At 43.1% G+C, this 19,524-nt stretch overlaps 1 protein-coding gene across 5 annotated transcripts in view; it reads right to left on the bottom strand.

Moving 5' to 3' along the window:
- Positions 1-19,524, bottom strand: part of LOC119483492 (nck-associated protein 5-like) — a 131,958-nt gene that overhangs the window by 39,055 nt on the left and 73,379 nt on the right. For 4 of the 5 annotated variants that reach the window (XM_037761629.1, XM_037761630.1, XM_037761631.1 and 1 more), the window contains 2 exons: positions 14,414-14,547; positions 774-864 (listed from right to left, as the gene is read on the bottom strand). In XM_037761629.1, the coding sequence (XP_037617557.1) occupies positions 774-864; positions 14,414-14,547 (225 nt within the window). Of the gene's footprint in view, positions 1-773; positions 865-5,218; positions 5,459-14,413; positions 14,548-19,524 lie in introns of those variants that run through there. The other variant, XM_037761632.1, reaches the window with a different exon arrangement.

Here is a 19,524-nt window from a genome sequence, read left to right on the forward strand (position 1 = left end):
CTGCAGCTGGATAAATACTTGAAGAGGTGTCTGCAAATAAAATGCATCACACATAGTTGGAAAGTTTGGGAGTGAATAACACACAGAAGATAAACAGACTGAGGCTACAGCACTTCAGCGCTGCAACACCGTCGAGCTCCAAATTGTGAAGTGTGACCCTGAAGATGACCCCGTGCTTCAGAAATATGTGGTATTCCTTCTGCCTACTCTGCTCAGTCCCAGCGGCTATTTCTCTTATGTAACGGGGGCGGCGATGGACGCCCTCACCTTGGCTCAGTCGAGCTTTATTCAACGCCGTCTGAGCCGACGAGTACGAGGAGCGAGATACAAAGATACCTACAAAATGATTACTGCCTTATCAGTGAGGAAATAGAGAATATGACTGTATATCATCAGTGGACTTGCAGACTCCTTTAGACTTTCATTACCTGCCTCTAGTAGAAATGTTATGATACCATTTGGATTCCGATACCTGAACTGGCATATCGAAACCTAACTAAGTAGTTCTGTTGCCTAAACCTAACCAAGTTGTTTCCTGTGAAGACAGAAGTTTATTTTGAAAAGACTGTATGCATGTAATGAGAAAGAAGCGAGATGGCTCACGGTCATGTCCAGAAGGTAAGTCCAAAAATTGTGCAAAAAAACTCTTGCAAGACTCAGTGCCTGACGACCTCTACTAACCTTACCTATTCAAGGTCAGAGCATTTACGACACTAGTATTGGTATAGGAACAACTCTACTCTCATTGAATGATAACAGGATTTGTAGTTTACCTTGTAGGCCTTCATGATGTCCACCGTGTCCACAGCAGTCTGCTCCACGACGCCCTGATTCTGCAGCAGCGACCGCACCGTCTCTTCCATCCTGCAACAACAGAACACATATCACTGTGTTACGGACAAACAATGTCATTTTATTCGGATGACTTGTTGGTTTCACACACGTCTTACAGATAATAAAACAAAAGCTGTGGATTATCCCAAATCACTGGGACATTGTTTCTTGTTGTTTAGGAAGTTAAAGCTCCTCAGGCGTGTTGCTCCGAGGTGTAAGATACCAAACATGCCTCGTTTTTAATCTCATCTGCAGAACAACCGGCGCAAACCAGCCCGAGGACCTCGGGGTTATACCGGGTTAAAATGTCTGAAATGATCACCAGCTGCTGGGAAGTGAAAGCACCACTATAAACATCTAAAACAGGATCTATTTTCAAGCTGTTTTACAATTTTATGAGATGTTTGTTGTTTGAAATGGATCATTGCATCCTCCAATTATGATTTTTTTTCTTTTTTGCATAAGCATGCACACACAAACACACAGAGTGATAATGAAACGAGAATGGGACTGAGTCAGTGCCAGAGACGAAAGATGGATGATGGTATTTTTTCTGGATTGAATCCCAACTTCTGCTCAGTTCACTATGCTGCGAACACTTTGTCCAAATGACTAGATTGAGTACAAAAAATGTGCAAACACAGTACTTACTGACTTATTGTGTGTGATTTTGTAGGCGTATGTCTGTGTGTGTGTGTGTGTCTGCTGATAGCTTGAATTAAGTGCAATCACAGCAGCAGCAAACACAGAGCGAGTGACCTTGACCTTCAAGTCCCGGTCTGCTCAAAAACAATCTGAGCTTCTATTTTGTGCCGCTAACACCGCAAGCTGCATGCAAAACAGGTGGCAAACAGTGCGTGTGAAAACTGCCTATTTCCATCTGAATAAGAGCCACATGCCATCTTTATCCCCGGAGCTGCAGGGTGAACTTTAACCCCTACATGCATTCACTTTCTGCTTCTGTAAGACTACCACAGCAGCAGATAAGCTACAGGAGATGATCTTGGACCCCGCTGGGATCATGTAAACGTAAAATGATCAGATAAAAGTGACATTCAGGAGCACCGGCGGACGGGGAGTGACAGCCAGGTATTGTTAGAAAGGAGTATCTGCACAAAAGAAGGGCTTTCTTGGGCATAGTCAGGTGGGGAATCATCTGAATTTCATGACTCTGTCTTCTTCTTTTACTGGTTTGATTCGCAGTGAAGTTAAACAAAGGTAAGGCTTACGTTGAAAGAGGAAATCGTGGTTGAAAATGCAAATTTTTAAGAGTAGAAGTCACCCAGTTTGTCACATATCATTCGCATTAGCAAGAACAATCACCTCCTTTTCTCTCCAGTCCCAAACCCATGACTTATGTGCTCGTCTGTGTGACAGACGGCCTTATGCTACGTATCAAACCAGTGCCAAAGAGAGTTCAACATTCTGCAAGTCCTCTACACATTTATACATTTGCATTTGTCCTTAAACTGCATGCATGGACTACCAGATCAGTTTTTTTTACATTAAACCAGTGTGCTACTCCGAGTCTGAGAAGTGAAGCCAACGCTGAAGTGTCTTAAACTTGCATTCTTTCTAATAGCCAGCAGGGGGCGACTCCTCTGGTTGCTAAAAGAAGTCTGATTGTATAGAAGTCTATGAGAAAAAGCTTACTTCTCTCTTGATTTATTACCTCAGTAAACATTGTAAACATGAGTTTATGGTCTCAATCACTAGTTTCAAGTCTTCTTCAATACAGCATGATGTTCATTTAGTAAATTATGCTCCCATTTAGAGTCAAATAGACCATAAAGCAGGAGATGCTTTAGGGCGGGGCTACCTTGTGATTGACAGGTCGCTACCTGTTTTCAACTTTTTCGAACTTTAATCCTTTCACAGTGTGTTTTCAGTTCATTAAAGTTAATTATAACCTTTTTGGTCAACTAAAAATGTCTTATTCAGCGTTCAGTTGTAGCTCCACCCTCTCATGTCACTTCTGGTTACATTTTCGTATTTTCATATTTTCGTATTTTTCATGGTGCATGAAGAGGGGAGGAGATGCAGTATGATTACAGTATAATACTGTATCAATAATACCAGTAATACTACGTGTTGTTGAGATGTTAAGCTTTAAGAAAACACATTTTTTAGTGTCTGAATGAAATCATTTGACTACAGTATGCATATGTTTAGATAGTAATTTCCTGGTAGTTGTGCAGTGATCGGCCCTGGCTGAATGAGCGTAGGCGGGCAGGGCAGGGCAGGACGGCACTAGCCACACCATCTGTCCAGGCTGAGCCATAAAGCCGGCTGTAATCAGGCTGCTAGCTGCTGACTGAACAGTCGAGGAGACGTGCAGGCAGGCAGAGCTGGTGGCAGATTGCTCCAGTTCCTGCTTTAAATGCTGCCCTTAATCAGCACAACCTATAGAGCAAAGAGGACGTGACACGGACGGCTTTAAAGTCCGGAGACGCTGACATCAGGTCAAGGACTAGCCGGCAGGCATGATCAGCATGGCGAGCAGGGGTAGTTCATGGACTGAGGGGATTTGGGCAGGTGACCACCTACAGATATAGCCACAGTGGATGCCTCTAGTGTATTATCATAACATTCAGGTCACAGAGGTGAGCATCTGTTTTTCTGAGAGATAAATCCCTGGCGATCTTGCAAAAACTCAGAAGGTTGTTACTTCTAGAGACTCCTCTGTCCACTTTCTGCAAAATAAAAAAAGATTTCCCTGAGAGGAACTGTTTAGGAAAATCACAGCTTTGTTGATTTGGTCCATTAAAAATGCTCAACAAGCTGCCAGCTGAATAAATGTAAGATACATGCAGGGTAAATATGTAAATGTGAAAATTAAACCTGAAATGAGAAATAGCATAAATATCATTAGGCGAGCCGACAGATGGAGTCAAAATTATTCTAATGCGGCACGAATGAAAACATGTGCCAAATGAGCCAGGGAGGCAAATGCAAGCAGCATACACACACAGATATACCTGCAGAACTTCCAAATCAACATCCCGGCATGACCTCAGTGACCTTTAAATTACAGAGTGGCACACTTTGATGCCTCGGCCTGTCTGCTTCTTCATGTTTTGGCTGGAGGAGGAGGACGAAGGGTCTGGATGTGGTGCTTCTGTGGCGTTCTGGCACACCTGAATGAGACCCTTTGTGGATCTACGGAGCTCTGGAGCTGCCACGCTTTCCATACCACTTCCATTTCAAAGTCACATAAAGCACAGATGTGTGGCGTCTCGCTGGACAGACTCTGGTGCTTTTGACAGCGGGGAACGACTTTGAAGTTCAGCGGTGGCGCTGAGGGAGTGGAGATACTTAATGTGGACAGAAAGACTAGGAAGATTTATTCCTTTCTGGGCAAAGAATGACGAAAAAACTCTCTATTTTCACAATATAAAGTTTCTATCTCTATGGTGAACTAGCTATCATCTCATTTTCTTTGGCAACTCATGCAGTGCAACAACACAATTACCTCCCAGTAATCATGTTGCACTGATTACTAATACCAACGAACCGCTCATAACGCCATTATTCACCTCTTTTCAATCAAAGAGACAGAGATAATTATCAGGTGGCTCCAAAAGCATCAAAAAGCACATTTAAATAATGAAATCTGAGCAGTAAATCCTGCCGAGAACGGAAGTGTCCAGCAAAACATCCCATAAAATAAACAGTGTGATTTGTCATTACTGTAAATCCAGCTTCCTAAAAGCCATTTATATGTGAGAGAGAGTCTGCTAAATGCTGATGATGGATGGACTATAACTCTCAGATGACAGAGCATTACTTTACATAAAAAACTTGCTCGGTGTGATGGCGTGATTAATCTCAAAGTGCTCGCCGACGACCTATTGAAAGCATCATTCAGGGGAAGGAGAGAAGGAAGGAAGGACGAATGTTTTGAAGGGACGTATGTGGAGGCGAAAGCAAATTCTGACTTCCCTGACCCTCGCGTTGCACACGCTGAATTTCAAACGTTCGTCAGCAGTCCAGGAAATACAATTAAGGGTCCAATCAATTTTCAGCCTGCAGGCCTGATGATCTTCAGGCCAATGCACCCCTCTCTCGCACACACACACACATGATGCCTACAGCTTTGATGTGACGGCAAACAAAGTGATGCATCATCAGGACAATTAGAGGTGAAATGCTGTGTGTGACTGGTTGCGGTTAAGATATGAAAAACTTCTTCTTCTTCGCCGTTTAGCTGTCAAAAGCCACAATGACATCAAGACTTCAAACGCAGCGGCGTTTTATTCCAAACTATTTCAGTGGCTTTACACAGCTCCAGCCTTCAACGGCAAATTCCTTCACAGACCTGGAAGTGATCAAAGAGCTCCAAACCTCTCTCTGAAAAGCTGACAACCTTTTGCTCAAAACTTACCCCATCTTGAGTTTCTCCCCATTTTTAGCGCCGCCGTTCTTCCGGAAAAGAGCCAGAAACACCGTGCAGACGTCCCTGAGCTCCATATGAAGAGGCATCCGAATGCACAGCCAGCACTCTGCTCTATAAAGCGAGCTAGACACTACTGCTGAAATGTGGGTCTCCAGGCTAAAATAGGCCATGCAGTCATCATATAAGCCTGAGTGCTTTTCGCTCAATCGACAGACAGCGTGGTGTGTCCCGTGGCCGGGTTATACCGAGTCAGCCTGACAGCAGATCTCCTGTTCTCATTTTCTACTTGCCGTGTCTCCAGTGTGTCATTATCCCACACTGGCTCTGTGCAGAGACAGTGATCTGGCAGGCAAAGACTTTCCCATATGTCCCACACTAAGCCCTCTCCAAAGGAGAAGGGCGCCTGCTGGGAGGCAAGCAGGCCGGTAGTCTTGGATCAGACAGAAATGGGATGGATGAAGCTCGACTAAGGACAGGGATCCCCCTGTTTTGTGTGTGTACGTGTGGTTCTTCATTGGCAATTAAGAGGCTTCGGCTTCACTAAAATCAACACTTTCCGTGTTCTTGGAGGCTGCGTGCCAGGACACTCGGAGAATCTCTGCAAACGCCGTTCTCGACGATCTTCTCTCCAAACGTGCCACTTTTCATTAATGTTTTTCTAGATGCTCGCTTGTTTATTTTAGTCGGCGCTCTCCTGCCAATGACCGCCTGCGTCTTTGCATGTTTCACAGCTCGGACTAAGCAGGAGTTGCTGATCCCCCCCCTGCCATGCTTGGATATTTAGGCTGCCAGCATTCCTTGGCAGCATCATATGAGCTCTATATTCTGAATTCAAAATGAAAGCCTTTGTGTTTTTCCTTTATGACAGAAAACTCAAGATGAAGATAACATAAAAATCCTTCAGCCACAGAAAAGCCCAATCAAAGATTTAACATTATTTAGATCAGAGTCAAAACCGCTTAACGTTTCACCTTAACAAGAGAGAAGCTGCCAAATGATGGAAAAGAACCAGAGATCAGCGGAGATGCTTCCTTTCTCCGTCTGACTCCGGTCACACTCTCACTTTATCAGCGCTGTCAGCGGCTCAGGTTGGCCGAGATCCTCTAATCAGATTTGACCAGTGAACAATTGGAAAATCCTTAAGCTGCTGAAATGATAGGGAGAACAATCACCTGGTTGTGCGGCTGAATCGAGGCCACCGGGGGCCCTCGCGTGACTGCTGCATCGACGGGCTACAATCGCCTTATCTGACCTGCGAAACTGTCCGTTTTGGCACAAGAGTATCCCATTCTTCTTCTCAGACTCCTTTCCAGCAAATAACTTATGTACGCCCACCGGATGATTGCCTAGCTTAACCCAACGCTAAGCCACTCTTATCCTCTTAGAGCTGTTTTGCAGAAAACATGCAAGGAGACCCTTTTCTTCTTCTGCGTGACCTAAATGAAGAGAGAGACTCTTTTGGTGAAGGGGTTCGGTCAGAGTTTGGAGCCTGGAGGACAGTTCAGAGCTGTAAAAGTCGTGCACATCAGTCATGCGTGTTACAGCGGGGTAGCATTACAAAGGTCCGCGCCCCTTCATGACCGCTGACTCTCGCCCAGCGACCTTTGACCTTATCAACAAGGCACACATGCCACAGAAAAAGAGATCAAGAGGCCAGAGTGTTTAGTATTCCCTGACAGGCATATTTCACTCCAATATTTGTTGACCAACTGCTGTGAAAAAAAGACTTTTAGGGGTTGTTTTTCTTGCTCGTTTAACACAATAAGGCTTTATGAAAATACACTTACAATTAGGCCAAAGAAACTCTCAGTCGACAAAGAAGCACAGAAAAGCACCACTTTAAAGTCTGTTTACCAGAGATGTGCTCATAAGTTTCTTGGAAATAAGTCATTCAGCATGAAAAAAAGCATAAAAAACGACTAATGGGCTAAAGAAATAAGACCAAAATGACCGAATAGTTCATTAAATCTAAATGAATAATGGTTTATTTAACTCTTTTATCCAAAATACCATTTAGTTTCTAATAGCAGATATTAAAAAATGCTTCTTAAGTGTTAAAATGTGCAGTGCCGCCTGGGTGCCACTGAGGACTAGTCTGTAGAGAGCATAAATTAAAAGAGACATATGGAGATTTAGGTTCTTTCTCTTTCATCCCTCCAGCAGTCCCACTACATTTGGAAGGATTTAGAGTGCAAATTCATGATGGCCGTGCCACATGTTCACCTCTGGCCAGAGGAAGCAGTTAGCAATGAGGAAGCCGTTGGTCCTCGAGAGCATCCCGACTAGTGTCTCCCCAATGGGTTACTAACAGGCATGTGTGTTCCACATGTGAGACGGAGACGGAGGAAGACATCCCAGCGGGAAACCTGAGTCACAATGACAGCATGGAGTCCGTTACTAACACCGGGAGCCGGGAAGATGGAGTAGGGGCGGATCATATAGATACAACCTAATGTCAAGTTGTATGTAGGGCTGAAATGAGTTGATTAAAGGTACAGTTTGTAGGATTTGGTGGCATCTAGTGGTGTGGTTGCAGATTGCACCCAACTGAGTATCCCACCACTCACTCCTCCCTTTCCAAGCCTGAAGTAGCAGAGTGCAAAACTGTGGTAACACCGTTACCTTACCATGATAACACTACTTTAGGAAGTCAGACGGCGGCTGGCGGTACCACGGTTTTGCACTCGGAGGCTCGCGTTACCGCAGTTTCACAAGCATGTCGGAGAACTACAGTGTCCTTCAGGTCAATAAATACCCCACTAATGCATTTTTACCTCTGCCAATTGCATTCACACTTCACAAATCATAAAAGTGGAGTTCATTTGTGAAGATTGGAGTTTATTTTCTACAATAATCCAAAAAGCCAATGGAAAAATCCCATTGTCTTTTTGTCGAGGGAACCAGGGCAATTCTGGCCTACAAAAATACGTCATCCATGCATGTAGCACTCTATAGCAGCGTATATGTGTCAACTAGAGCAGCTGCCAGACAACCGAATCTATACTGCAACTATGAGGTCATTTTGAATTACACGCTGTTTGGCTTTAGGCTACAATCTGCGAGCGCCAGCTTCAGAGAGAACAGGCGAGCTATCATGATGTGAGGACGGATGCCCTACTTCCGCAAAAGCTTGTAATCTGACCTCTTTCAGCGGGCCTATAAACATCATAACCAGCGTGTTTAATCCAAGGCGGAAGTTAACTGTGTGTGTGTGTGTGTGTATACAAGTGTTTGTGATTGTCTGACATAGTTACAAGCAAGTAATGGGTCGCACTTTGACCCACAAAACCCAGCGTGGTGCTTAGCAGACTTTGTTCTCTTGTGGGTAATTTAGCAAGTGATAGAGTAGAACAACCCAAATTAAGTTCAATCAGACGCTCAGATTTGGGAGTTAAAGAGAAGCTGAAATGGACCAATAAATCCTTTAAATACGAGGTGCTCCCAAAATAGTCCAGACACCTATTATCTATTTAACAGGAGCAAGGAAGTAACTTCAAACGCCTGACCCCCCCTCCTTCCTGTTAATGACCCCAGATGTGTCGTCTTGAACAGGGCCCTGATTCATCCGGCTAAGCCGCCAAAAGAATGCAGGGGGGGACCATTTCGCCAAATTAAAACACTTGGTCCGGGCGTGGTTGGATGATTAGAAGAGAGAACATTGATCTGCAAAACAGAGCGCAATCACTCAGCTCGCTCTCCAGTCCAGCTGTGCAGCCAGGGTAGCGCGGCGGTAATGAGAGTAGCACATGAATGCATGCAGAAACTTTACTCCGCGGAGCGTGGAGGGAGCTCAACCTGAGCGTGACTGTCCAAACAACGCTTGAAAAAACGCTGCCATTCTTGCCTGTTTACATCATCCGACATACACACACACATATGTTCTCACACACGGCCGTAAATCTGCAGGCACCAGTCATCGTCTGCTGTTGTTGTTAGTCTAGCCGTAAGTCTCCCATATCCTGCCACGAAGAGGGCCCTTCAAGACGGCAATGATTCAGAGTCAAGTGGACCGGGTCGGCTGCAGACGCCCTGGTTTTGCTGATGAGCGCACATGTGTTCTGGGTGACAACGACCGCCGAGCACAAGGAATTTATTTCCAAGGTTTGCCGTGAATGTCTTACAGAGAACAAAACAAGATAAATCCGAGCGGCACAAACGTCAAGATATCGAGCTTCTGTGTGAGCAGCAGCCAACAAAAGGCCTCCACTTTTCCCTTTCTAGAAGTGACTAATCTCCATAGCTGGCAGAGGAAAGACAACAATAAGGTCTTTAAGAGGATAAGCAAGCAAAACAGAAACCAAACAACTCGCCTTAAAAAGTTCTGCTCAGACAAATCACTGCTCTGCTCATTACCTGGAAACTGCCTCCCTCATCTTCAGGGCATGTAGGGCCCCCAGTGGCCCCCATGTTCCTGTCGGCTCACCGGTCATCCTGTCTGAGTGGCAACACAGGAAGATACACGTCCCACTCGATGGATTATATTTCTACATAGAAGTTATTTGTTGAAGGACAAGAAGACTCCCTGTCTCCATCTTCTCGCCCATATGGAGTTGTGGGACGTCCAGGGTGGGCTGCTGGGTTTGTGGGCTGGAGACTCCCACTAATCCGCTGGGAGTTTAATGACGGCGGGCGCTGCTAGTGGTGGTGCTGAAGCCCTGGGGGGTTGACCCAAGTCAGGAGGGGCTGGGCATGTGACCCACGCCAGGCTAAAAGAGCTGGTTGGGGGGGAGGGTGTGTGGATACAAGAAGCATGTGTGTGTGTGTACACCTATATGTCTGGAGCTAAGTGGCCAGTCACTTCTTGAGGAATGCAGACTTTGTGATCTCAGACATGGAAACACTCAGAGCTTTTTAGTAGTGCTGATGCATTAACTCAACCTGCAATTTTTAGATTGTAGCTGGATTCAAAGCTGAATATACTGATATCATATGAAACTAGAAAACCTAATGAATCCATCGGTACCAACCATGTCGTACTAGCTTGTCCAGAAGGAGGTTAAATAACGCTCCAAACTAGCGGTAAATTTTGGCGAGGTAAAAACTGTAATGTCCATTTTCAAAGGGGTCCCTTGACCTCTGACCTCCAGATATGTGAATAAAAATGGGTTCTATGGGTACCAACGAGTCTCCCCTTTACAGACATGCCCACTTTATGATAATCACATGTACTACATGCAGTAATCACATGCAGCTAATTGCAGTACCTGTGAGAGTTTCTGGACAATATTGGTCATTGTTTTGTGTTGTTAATTAATTTCCAATAATAAATATATGCATACATTTGCATAAAGCAGCATATTTGTATTAAATACTTGACAAATCTCCCTTTAAGGTACATTTTGAACGGATACAAAATAATTTTAATTGAATGACAGCCTTAATTTTTAGTGAATTAAAGTAGAGGAAGACAGTTGTTGAATAAAATAAATAAAATAAAAAAAATAAAAAAAATAAATAAAATAAATAAATAAATAAAATAAATATCTATTTATGTCATATTTTATCAACTAATTAATGGCTACATTTATTTTTAATATTATTTTTGCTGCATTTAATCACATATTTATTCATTTATTGATTCATGTATTTATTTATTCATTTATTTTTTATTTTTATGTCTCGAGCTAAGTGGCCATTCTTGAGGAATGCAGACTGTCTGAACTTGCAGAGTTTTTTTTAGTGGATGAAAGTAGAAAAACAAAAGGCAGTTGTTGGCGATTCTTGCTTTACATTCAACCTCTGCCAAAAAAAAGTGAAACCCACACAAACAAACGTCTGTAAGAAGCTGAGATTCCCCACAGTGGCTGTCTGATGTTTCCCTTTTTGTTGATGTGTGTGATACCAAAACTCCAACAAGCAGCTCATTACCTTTGTCTCATATCATCACAGAACACCTCTGTCTCCCGGTGCAAGCTAAAAGCTGGACGCTATTTTTGGCAACAACAAAAAAAAATCCATTTAACGCACTCATTTGCATAGCGTCTGATATCTTTGCTCCAACATTTTGGCTGGCTTTCATCTATCAAACCGCCGGATTCTCGTGATTCAAAGCACAACCTCAATTAATTAGCAATACGCAAATCAATTGTTGCCTGAGGTCAAACAGATTGCAGTCTATTTAAAAGATTGGACGTCCACTTAACATGATTTGAGGGCGTTATCTCAAAAGACACTCTTGATTAACTGGGGTTTCTATTCCCCTAATGCGCGACAAATACGCGGCTGAATCAATCAGGAGATGTGGATGAAGGTCTCTCTGAGCACGAGCAGCACGAACACTGGTGGTTGACAAGAAGTGTGCACATGTGTGGGATGTATATCCATAAGCCAATAACTGAAAACAGCAGAGCAAGCAGTGGGGCAAAGGTTCATGGGAAGCCTAGTGACCAAGTTTTTTTCTCCTGGCTTGTAAGTGGCTAATTAAAGTGACCTCACTGGTATCCCATCTGCCACCACGGCACAGAGCCACCGATTATTGGCTGCCATGTAAGCATGTTAATCCAGTGAAGAGCCAGGTAACCGTGAACACACACACAAACGTTGGCAACATGCGCAGTAGACGGCTCGCTCGGCTCATTCACATTCAGATAAGCACTCGGCGACGCTTAAACAAAGATTAAGACTCTGACAGTGAGACTGAAATCCTGTTAGCGTGTTTGTGCACAGGTGGAGGGGAGATATCTTTGTGGAGAAGCGGAGAACCTTTGCGTCCCCCCAGGAGCCACAAAGACGACACAGCGTGCAGGAAATTACAGCAATCCAGCATGATGACAATGAGCAAACGCGGCTGGAATGACAACGGCTGAGTGAGGTGGCGGCGGCGGTGGCGGTGGCGAGGTTGTCCCCCTCTTCGATAAGCGCTTTTTGAGGACATAATGGAATCTTTGTCTATAATGCAGAGCCGCAGTCTCGCCAGCAGCTGCCTGGCGTCCAATGAGAACAATCCATCTGGACGACCCCTTGCCATGGCGACAAATGCATCTGTCTCCATGGGGACCTGTGCAGGACCCAATCAGGGATAAGCTTTATATGTTTCCCAGCTAATAGAACTGCTTTCTCTTGGACTCTCATATTGCTGCTCCTCTATCTAATTCACCACTACGGTACATCCGCCCCCTTTAAAGAGTCTCACCCGAGCAGGGAATGTACTACACACAATAAGTCTACACACAGGTCAGACTAGTGGCGAACCACCAGTCTTGCACAGTAAAAGTGTGGAGACGTGGACAGATGTAGCCAGATAGATATGAAATTAAGTTATGTTCAGCTTCCTAACATCCTCTTTATAAAAGCAACTCCTTGCATTGCATTCATACAGTCCAAATACAAACACCTTTTACAGTTTACAGCAGGGGTCAAAGGTCCTTTAGACGCAGGTTGTTCGGACATTTTTCTTTATTTGGTATGTCAGGATCCGTCCATACAGGATCTGACCTTTGAAATTATGGTTTATAGGTAATTTCCAGATGGTATATCATGACTTCCTGTACCATTAATTAATTGATAAAATGTGACGTTAATTTATTTCTGATGATAATTATGATGGAGAGAACAGGCTAGAATAAAATAAATAAAAATAAATGTAAAAATAAATAAATAAAAATAATAATAAATATATTAAATAAATAAATAATTAATTTTGAAATAGATATATAAATTAAAAATAAATTAAAAACTAAATAATAAATGCATTAAATAAATAAATAAATAATTTTGAAATAAATATATACGTTTTATGTACATAAAAATTAAACAGAAGAGTAAATAAATAAGGGAATTAATACAAAAATATCAATTTATGTCACATTCTATCAATTAATTAATAGCTAAATTTATTTTTTATATTAATTTTGCTGCATTTAAAAACATATTTATTAATTTATTGAGTCATTTATTTCTTTATTTTTCATTTTGGCAGGTTCCGTCCTCCATAATATACCTCCGACTGAACAGGAAGTCATGATATACCAACTGGAAATTACCTGTAAACCATCATTTCAAAAGGTCAGATCCTGTATAAACTGCTACTGACACACCAAACAAAGAGAAATTGGATGAAATACCCGAACAAACTGTGACTAAAGGACCTTCAACTCCTGCTGTGAACTGTAAAAAGCTGTTGTATCTGGACTGTAAGGAGTTGCTTTAATAAAGAGGATGTTAGGAAGCTGAATATAAGCGAGAAGTGAAGTTCAGAGGCATCAGTGGGATATTTTAAATATGTGATAAATCTTTGGAACGATTCTTAAATATTTCATTCCTCCCCTGGTGGTGGCTCTGCCCTCGTCTGCACTATAGCACTGGGACCATTAAAATGTACAAGATTTTCTTCACCAACTTAATGAGAAGATAAGCAGTTAATGTGAAATCCTCTGGACTTTTGCGTGAGTAAAGCACTGAATGCCTATCGCCTAATTAAGGCATCAAGTCGGCTCCGACTCCCGATTTGCCGTCCCTCTCCGTCACACCTCGGCGGCTGCGAGATGGAGGAGCAGCTCATGAATTAGAGGTTACTGGAGTTATGACAAGAGCATTGTTCTCCCATTCAAAGCAAAAGCAATGCATCAACCCACCGTTTGATGACGACAAGGTCAAGTGACTGAGAGAAATATCACTCAAGTACTCAGACGAAATGGCCAGAACAAAGAAATGAAGAAGGGCGAGAGCGCCATATTGATTCTTAATGGTATAAAGACAAAGTGCTGATTGCAGGAAACTACTGCCAGAAGTCAATGACTTTTATTGAAAAGAGATTGAAGTTGAGTCCCGGAAACTTTTGTTTTTGATTTGTCAGTTCAAAGTGTTTATTAGAGGTTTATTTTTAGTATTTTTTGGGCATTTTTTATGCCTTTATTTGCAATATAAAAGTAGAGAGATGACAGGAAACGTGGGGCGAGAGAGATGACGTAGCGTTTATCTAGCTTCTAGCTTGTAATACCTTTGTTAAACAGTTGTATAAATAAAGTACTTTAGTAAATATACCTACTCAGGGTCACAGAAAACCCGTTCCAACTCGTCAAATACTGCTGCTTGGTCAGTGGCCCCTTGGCGTCTGATACCGACGCACCGAGGCACCCTTTAGCGTCTATATGAGACGCACCGGACTTTTAACTCCAATGTTTGAATGAGCAATTGATGTCGTATAAAGAGCAGGAAAGTCTGCGTAGTGTCAGGCTCTCTTACCTGGAGAATTGCTGCTGCATTGAAACCATCTGCGCCCGTCCCAGCTCGGACTCCTCCGTCACTTCCCGGAGACGCTTCTCGCCCTCCAGTCGCAGGCGTCGCTCTTCCTCTAGCTCGTGGATCAGCTTTTCTCGCTGCGGGACGCAAAAATAAGTACCTGTCAGTGAGTGTGGTGTGTGGCCTAAAGGCTCAAAAGATCATCCAACATATTTCTGGTCCTTGAGTGTAAAGCCCTGACAATCCCTAAGATGTTTGCTGCTGTGACGCTCCTTGGGAAAAGGGCAAGTGAAAACACAATGTGTCAACATCACGATCATCAAAAGAAACATCCTTCTTTTGTCTAAAATCATCCTTTTTTTCTCTCATACCTTAGGGATGAAATAGAATAAGAGAATAAGAGCATGATGACATTTAAGACGGCATTACTTCCACAGTTTGTTGTTGCTTTAATGAACTGTTGCTATGACAGAAAGTTCACACTAAATGTCAAACAAACAAACCTCAATCTTTCTCTGTGCTCTTCTCATTTCATTTCAGGGCAACAATAAAGGGACAGTATGTACGTTCTTACACGTATAAACGTGTTTTAATCCGTTTGTATTGCCAATGTATGAACAGGCTTTAACCTAACCTTAAAAAATGAGACCTAGACTGCTTTTAATGTGCAGAATCTGGGCCTGTTGTTCCAGGAAAATGCAACGTCATGCACACTCGCGAGTTCCTTCAGGGCTAACAGTATGCAACGATAGTAGGCCTATAAGCCAAGTATACTTAGTCTTTTCTGTGTACTTGTCAGTATAAGACAAGTATACTTATATATACTTTTGTTAAGTATATAAAAAGTAAACTGAGTGTATACTCTCTTATTTTAAAAGAAGTATACTAATAGCATGCTTGAACTAACTTCTGTTTGGTAAAGGTGACTTAAGATGACATCTTCCCCACACACACAAACTGTGCTCTGTTCTTGCATGCTTTCTTTAGTTTTACAATGTTGTTGCTTGGTAACTTTGCAAAAAAAGTATTTTTTAAGAGTACATATGACCTCACTTGACTCAACTTTTGAATGATTATGAATTCAGAAACTAGAACTAGTAAGTGAGAGGCAGGTAGTAGAAGTGGAGAGGTTCCTTTGTCACTAAATAACACCATCTCGCCTTTCACTCCTTTCTCCTGCTCATGGCCGCTCTCTCTGGTGCAAGTTAACCCCGTCATCCTCCTCATGAGGATCTTCTTTTTTTGGTGTGCAAGGTCTCCACAGATCACCATTTTTATCTGCTCTTTTTCACCAGAGACAATCCCAAAATGAAAGCTCTCTTTTTCTCACTTTTTTTAATTGGATTCTTCTCCGTCTGACGGCCACCTGCTCCCCGAAGAGAGAAACGTCCTCGCCTCAAACCCCGACTTCAAAAGAGCGTGGCCCTGTGCTGGCACGCTCCCTCCTTCAGGAGAGGGAAGAATTTGGCATTGCGAGTGAGGAAAAAGTTGCGGAGGAGCTTTGAGGCTGAGGATTTTAGCTGACATTGTGTTCGTCTCACGGTCTCTACACAACAGACTGACAATTTATGACAATGCAATTGGCTCCGTTTTCTTGGCTGAAGGTTGATAAGTGATCAGCCTGCTGTCACTATCTTGTCAGGTTTATCAGCTGGAAATACAAGACTGTAAAATTGCTGGAAATTGCTTCGAGGCGAAAGAGTAAAAATGGAAAAAGTTGCAAACTAAGATGCAGTTATTGCTGAGTAAGAGATTTGAATTTGAGTTGCACTATTTATTTGGCTTAACAAAGAGCAGACATTTTTCATTACACTGTCATTCTCTGGCTGTAAATTAAGGAGGATTATCCTGTCAGTCCTTAGTAAAAGATTATAAATCATCATCTGAAAGGTGAGATCAGTGACAGAGAAGAAGAAAAAGAAAAAGTCTGTGATGCCTTTTCAGTAGGCAACACAAAATGAATATATGTCTCTGACTCTAGAGCTCATCTTTACGTCTTCCTCTCCGCGTTAAGCACCGATAATGGTGTCATTATTCAGTGCGAGGCCACAGAGATGCTGTTTCACACACAAGCATTATGAGGACATCTAGTGGCGTGAGACAAAACCTCCTCATGATGATCTTTTTGCTAACATGATTTAAAGCTGCACCGTGAAATTAAACTGCAAAGAAAAGCATCAAATCAACTGGAAAGTCTGTAAATCACAGAGTATTTTAGAAACTGTGACCGTGCTGCCTTGAATGCAATCATTACAGTTTGTTCCTTGGCATGAATTCTGTCACAAAAGCAGATTGTAACTGGGCGAATGGAGAATATTAAACCCGAGTCCCCCATTAAAACCAGTTCTGGTCCTCGCCGTGGCTATAAATCCACGGCTACTATGCGAAGCGGCTCTTTACACAACAGGGAGGCGCTCCCTGTCAGGAGTAATGGCCGCTGTAAATCCAGCCGCACAGAGGTATAAAGTAGTTCATCCCCCTGCCAAGAGCTGGACCTATATATCTGGACCCAGACCAATGACTTTCTGGCTCTTCTTCACCTTCTTTCTTCACGGAAAGAGATGATGTAAAGAAGGTCATCCCTGCAGTTTGCACGATTACTAATATTTACTTACATGGCAACCATTTTTTTCCCTTAAGGATGGATTTTAACGATACAAACATAAAAAGCTGCTAATTACAAGAGCAACAAAGGGCTTTTCTTTACTGCACCTAATGTGTACAGTATTGTTCAGCAACTTGGCCTGGATTCTCACAAAAGCACGGTAGCTTTAGCCCGGATTTTTTTGTTGCCCACATGGCCTAACTATAACGCCCCCCGGCATAAACCACCGACCACTATGTGTCTGCTGACAGAGCCTTGCCAGCAACCTCAATAACAACGCAGGATTTATGGTGCACGTTGTAGTAAAAAAAAAAGCCCTCTATTGCTTTTGTTCAGTATATAATTTCAGCGATTTAACAAGGCCTGAGGCCATTAAATCAAACATTACCATATCTTTATGTGGCCAGAAACCCCTGAGCAATACATTACAGTTCTTCTCGGTTGAAATGTTTATTGTCTGCACAAACTTCAGCGTGCTAATTGAAAGCATATTCCTAAATAATAAAAAAGGCAACACGCCCTGGGAAGATATCTTAACACAGATAAGATGTGGTGAACACATGCAACTTTCTGTGAGAACATTTACTTTAGTTAATCCAGCTACTGAGGAGATAATCCCCCTCATGTCTGGATGACATGCACTACCCTGTTTGTCCTGTGGAGGGCAACATTTCCTTGGAATACAACTCTAACAAAGCCAGCGCTAACAAACAATACAGTGGAAGCAAAAAAAAAGCAAGAAAAAAAAAAGCAATATCAAATGGAATAGGCAGAGTAATCTATAAAATGGCCCGGGTAGGATTTTTATACCGGAGCCATATATCTGAGACAAGCCCAGATTGTGTGTTTCAGGATTAAATATGACCTCTGTGCAAAGGCTTCTTTCATTTCCTGGTTGATCTGGATATGACCGAATTTATCACCATCATGTAAAGAGATTGAATGGATGTTATCGATTTCAATAAATAAAAAACAGGGATAAAAGAGAAACCAAACTTATGTCCTTCCTCCTCTGTATCGACATATGTCTGAAATCATATTAGCTGCAGTGGAGCCTAGAATGAACTCTGTAATTGGGCAGCATTAGATGGTAATGGTATTCATCCGAAGACTCAAACCCCCCTGGTACCCTCCAAGATGCACAGAGGACGCTAAATTAATTAGAGACCTCTGCCTCTCCTTGTTGTGCTGCCTCCCATAAAAGAAAAGCTGCAGGTTAAGTGCATGTGTGCATCGCTGTGGCTCCGGTTCTGTACGTTGCAGCTGCAACTGTATGTATATGTGTTCGTGCAGGGTTTGGGGGTACAGTTCAGGGGGCTCAATAATCTCTTCATTACACAGAAAACCCCCCTCCGCCTCAGTTGGAGCTCTTTGCCTAATCAAAGGGCCGGGAGCGGATCTCTGGCTCGCTGCTAAAGCAAACATCAGGGACACAATACACCGCGCAGGTTCTTCATTCATAAATAAAACATGTCACTTTGTGTGTGTGTGTCGGTGTGCTCGTCAGCAATTCAAATGAAAGTGTAACATGAGGAGGATTTGGCCACATGGCACACATATGTGATGCCAGGTCACAAAGACACAATAACAGAAGTGTGTTTAAATGAAATGTCATTCAAAGTATTTCCATGATATAATATTAAATATGTCTACTGGAACATGTGTTTACTGAGGTGACTTGTTATAGGAATAATACAGTGTTTTATTCACTAAAAATCTGCGTCCCCAGGGCTCCATCAATTCAATTATCATGGAGAGCCACTACATTAGAGTGTAGCACTTCTCTCCGAGACAGCCGCAGGCACTATACCAAATAATACACACACCCCAGGAATATGCTAAATCATACGAGAGGCCCATTTATCATTGCCAAGGGAGCTCGTCCCCCCCGCCCGCCCGACCCACCCAACCCACGCACCGGTCCGAGTCATTCAGTCACACACAAACACACTCTGGAGAGTGAGTGAAAAGGGACGGTGTGGAGATGCGATTTGGGCCCGGCTGTCAGCGCTCGTCACGAGGTGAATGTGCCGAGCGCTGGGGGGGGGGGGACCCCATCTCGGCCGTCGCCACTGTCCGTGGCTGATAAGGCCAATCTGCAGAGACAGCACCTGAGTCCCCCTCATGGTCCCCAGACCTCCACGCTGTCACACACCCTCCAAACAGCTGTCAGAAACACTCTATGAAGGTCCCTCCGCGTTCTCCATGAAGTCTTTTAAGCCCCTTGAAACCTTTCTTTATCTGCTGGAAGCACACTACAAAAGGTGCTTTTTACGGTAGTTTAAACATTCATAAATCAATGTCAAATAAAGCATGATACGGTCTAATTACCACAAACTAATTAAACCATGCGGACGCCCGAACTAATACAGTATACCAAATTAACAATGCCAATCAGTTGCTGTCCCTGTGTGGCTCCTCTGCTTGTCCAACTAGGAAAGCTCTGGCTCAGGAAGAACATCTGTTGTCTTCGCAATCCAGACGATTTCTTGTAAAGATTCAACCCAGT

Source organism: Sebastes umbrosus, chromosome 24, assembly GCF_015220745.1.
Source record: "Sebastes umbrosus isolate fSebUmb1 chromosome 24, fSebUmb1.pri, whole genome shotgun sequence".
In the NCBI taxonomy this organism is placed as follows: domain Eukaryota; kingdom Metazoa; phylum Chordata; class Actinopteri; order Perciformes; family Sebastidae; genus Sebastes; species Sebastes umbrosus.